This window comes from Etheostoma cragini, chromosome 14 (genome assembly GCF_013103735.1).
Source record: "Etheostoma cragini isolate CJK2018 chromosome 14, CSU_Ecrag_1.0, whole genome shotgun sequence".
Classification (NCBI taxonomy): Eukaryota; Metazoa; Chordata; class Actinopteri; order Perciformes; family Percidae; genus Etheostoma; species Etheostoma cragini.
Window position 1 is genome coordinate 781,307 of NC_048420.1, and position 3,515 is coordinate 784,821.

Below are 3,515 nucleotides of genomic sequence, written 5' to 3' on the forward strand. Positions count from 1 at the left end.
TTGAGAATGGAAGGGTAATGAGGAGGAGTGGGAGGGTAAACAAGAAAATGAATTACCTGAAGAAAAAGTCTAAGGCTTAATTTACATTACTACGTTTTGGTTTAGAAATGAATATCTTTTGATAAGTTTACACCTCGCCCCTAAACCAGACATTTGGTTTGGAACCTGAAGGGTTGTGTTGCTATTGGAGACCTTTGGCAACAGCGATACTGACGCCAACGTTTAGCCGCCTGATTGGGTCATCATGTTTTGTTTTTCAAACTATTTTCATCTCTGGTGCATCGGCCAATTATTATCAATTGATTTGTCTGTAAAATGTCAGATAGAAGTGACAAATGTTGAGTTAGCCAGCGGCTTGTTTTATCGGTCCGAAGATATTCCGTTTACTATAATGTATGACAAGTCTCACGTCTGACAAGCTAGAGCCAGTGAATATTTGAATGAAATAATTAAATAATTATCAAAATAGAGGCCAATTAGTTTTCTATTGATCAACCAATTCCAGCTGTAATTCACACTGTAATTTATTTGGCCAAAATCTGGCAAAATATGTACTGTATGTATGTAGTGTCTGTTATTAGTCTCCATCCGCCCGTGATCCTGTACACACTGTGAGTACTTTGTTTTTTGTGAGACATGCAACTCATCTAATGATAACAATGAGTAAATGCGCACATTCACAGTGATACTTTTCTCATTAATTATACCATATTTCAATAACAACCCTTCCACTAGTGATCAGACTCCGTGGATCAACTGGTTGCTATGGACGCTGAGTATCACTAAACCCACGGACGGAGCTAGGATTGCGTTTGAATCATGTGTGTTAACATGGACATGGATATTGCAGTTATGAAGCTTATCCAGTTTTGATCATATTCAGGATATGATGTTTACATGGCAATAAATGTATTAAGAATTAAGAATTTATTCATATCTCCATATATCAATCTATCTCTCTCTCCCTCTTCCAAAATGCTTCAGTCAATTATTTTCATGATTTGGTCATTATGATGTGATACAGGTACGCTAGGAGCTCACTCTTATACACATGAAATATTAGAAGAACAGCTGATTTCTGGCACAGTAAACCGCTTCAGTGAGCAGGCGTTTTGTGTGCGTACTATGAAATATTGAATGAATCTATTGAACACATTACATGCAAGCAGACCCAACAGCCCATCTCAGCCTGTGACACTTACAGTCGGTCGCCATGCCCACGGCAATACACTTCTTGAAGCGGCATTCCTGGCACTGGTTTCTGGTCACTTTGTCGATGACACACTTCCCCTCGTACTTACAAGCGTAGGTCGGGTTGAGATTCTTCTGAATCGTCCGCCTGAAGAAACCCTTGAGAGCAGAATACACAATGCTCAGAAACGCCTCAGAAGGAAACGCACCAAACTAGCTGCAAAGGATCAACGGTCGCTTATGTTACCTTGCAGCCTTCACAGGTAATGCAGCGATAGTGGTAGCCGGTGGCTTTGTCCCCGCACACTACACATAGCTCATCCTTGTCCAGGTAACTTGGAATGTACCCTAGAGAGAAGAGCATGGTTAATATAGGATTTTATTATCACTGGATTTTTAGTTTGTACCATTTTTTTATGACTGCATTGGTTTTATTCACCGGGGCGTCTCACACGCTCGCTGTTTCAACCGGATCCTGAAAGGAACCCTCTCATGTCCTAGGGCATTTTTACATATTTTCTTTACTTTTGTTAACAATGCAAGCTGGGGTGTTTGGCAAAGGTCTGTGCCACCCACGTGCCCCTTAGTTAGCCCCCTAGTTTTAAATGTATTAGTTCTTTTCTTTTTCACATAGAAACATGTGCAACTTGAAACAAGCCCCATCTTCTATGCTGTATCAACAGTATATTAACTGTTCCTTCGTGTCCATTTGTAACCTGTAGGAGCCAACTGGACTCTGAAATATTTGGCATTATGTATTATGTAAAGTCACACATGGAGATCTAAAAGTATTCTGACTCCTTTATGCCCAGCAGTAGCACACCTAATATTTGCAGAAATGACTTCCACAGATAGCCCCGTTGAGTTAACACCCGGCCCAGATTCAGGATTGGGCTTAAGGAGTTTGCTGCAATGACTTGTGTCAGCCTCCAGGACCAGAGGTTAGCAAAGTGATCAATATCTCTTTTTGGTGTTTGTTATGAATCCCGCATAAGCCTTCTGCTGCCTCACCATTAATCAATAAGGAACCCCCGGCCGCCTCGGTCAAACACTCTGAGCATCAGAGGCACCGAGTCCTGCTCACAGACCGGCCTCCGCATGACGCCCTAAGTCTTGGATTTATGCTTATCAGACTTAATTCGGAAATCCTAGACATCATTGATTCATTAATCAAGGAACTAATTAAAATATGTATATATTTATTAAAAAAGGTATTCTTCATAGACAATCCAGAGAGGCAACCATTGGCGTAACTAACCCCCTAAAAATCAAAACTGGCCAGTGCGATCCCCCAGAAAAAACCCTATTAAACTGTATTTCCTTTACATAAATAAGGACCATTGCACCACAAATTGATTCAGAAGAGGCACAAATTGTGGCAGAAAATTTCTCCAGAATGCAGGAAATTAAATGTTTCTGCATTTAAATTTTGCCCAAACGTGGAGATCTCAATGTTGAACCCAAAGTAACGCTCTTAGAGACAACTAGCAGAGACTAAGCAATGCCATTAGTAATGTACAAATAAAGTACCCCCTTTTACAACAAGAAAATGTGACAATCACAATCGGGACGTCATACCTTTCGGGTGTGCCCCCTGCATCCACTGCAGGTGTGAGATGTCAGGTTTGATCTCAGGGAAATATTCAGGCTGATGGTGGTAATGGCTGAGAGAGATCTCCATGCTGCGAAACTCGCTCTTATAAACAGGCGGGCCACCGGCGTACGAGCAGGAGTAATGCTGGCTGGGCGGCCAAGCCTGCTCCATGCAGGGCGGATGGTGGAGTTCAGAGTGTCCGTACCCGGGTCTGTACCCGGGTCCGTACCCGGTTAGTCCCTCGCCTGCCGCGTACATGCAGTGTTCCCCTCCGCCCTGCGCCGAGTAGCCTCCCAGCCCAGAGTGAGGCATGTCATACATGTCTGGGATGCAGAAGTTCATCATGGAGCGCCACAGCAGAGCACCATAAAAAGATGTTCTGGGGTCACCTCCGACAACTAGCCGCTCTCTACAAAAAAAAGTTTTGAGCCGGTTCTAAAGTTGGTTCTAAGTTTAAAAAAACAAACATCTAAAGCTTAGTAGAAGGCACAATTCAGTACTAGACCATCTTCAGGCAAAATACTTCAAAAACTTGAAAACTAAAATCCGGTCTAAACGCCCAAGTGGTTTGAAGTGGTGTGTTCACAGACCACAGCCTTCACCTAGCAACTGTCCCAGCCGCCACCACATGGCCGGATAGGGAAGCAGAGATTTATGGCCACGTAGAGCTCTAATCTTACACTCCACAAATCCCCAATGTGTCACAGACAGCGGTGATGTCACAGATTAA

General features: G+C 43.0%; 1 protein-coding gene across 1 annotated transcript in view; it reads right to left on the bottom strand.

Annotated features, from left to right (window-relative positions):
- The window catches only part of LOC117957150 (thyroid hormone receptor beta-like), a 12,108-nt gene extending 8,883 nt beyond the window's left edge, over positions 1–3,225 (bottom strand). The window contains exons 1-3 of the mRNA XM_034892746.1: positions 2,770–3,225; positions 1,439–1,539; positions 1,160–1,350 (exon numbers count right to left, since the gene is read on the bottom strand). Of these exons, the coding sequence (XP_034748637.1) occupies positions 1,160–1,350; positions 1,439–1,539; positions 2,770–3,130 (653 nt within the window). The 5' untranslated portion in view covers positions 3,131–3,225. The remainder of the gene's footprint in view (positions 1–1,159; positions 1,351–1,438; positions 1,540–2,769) is intronic.
- Positions 3,226–3,515: the final 290 nt, after the last annotated feature.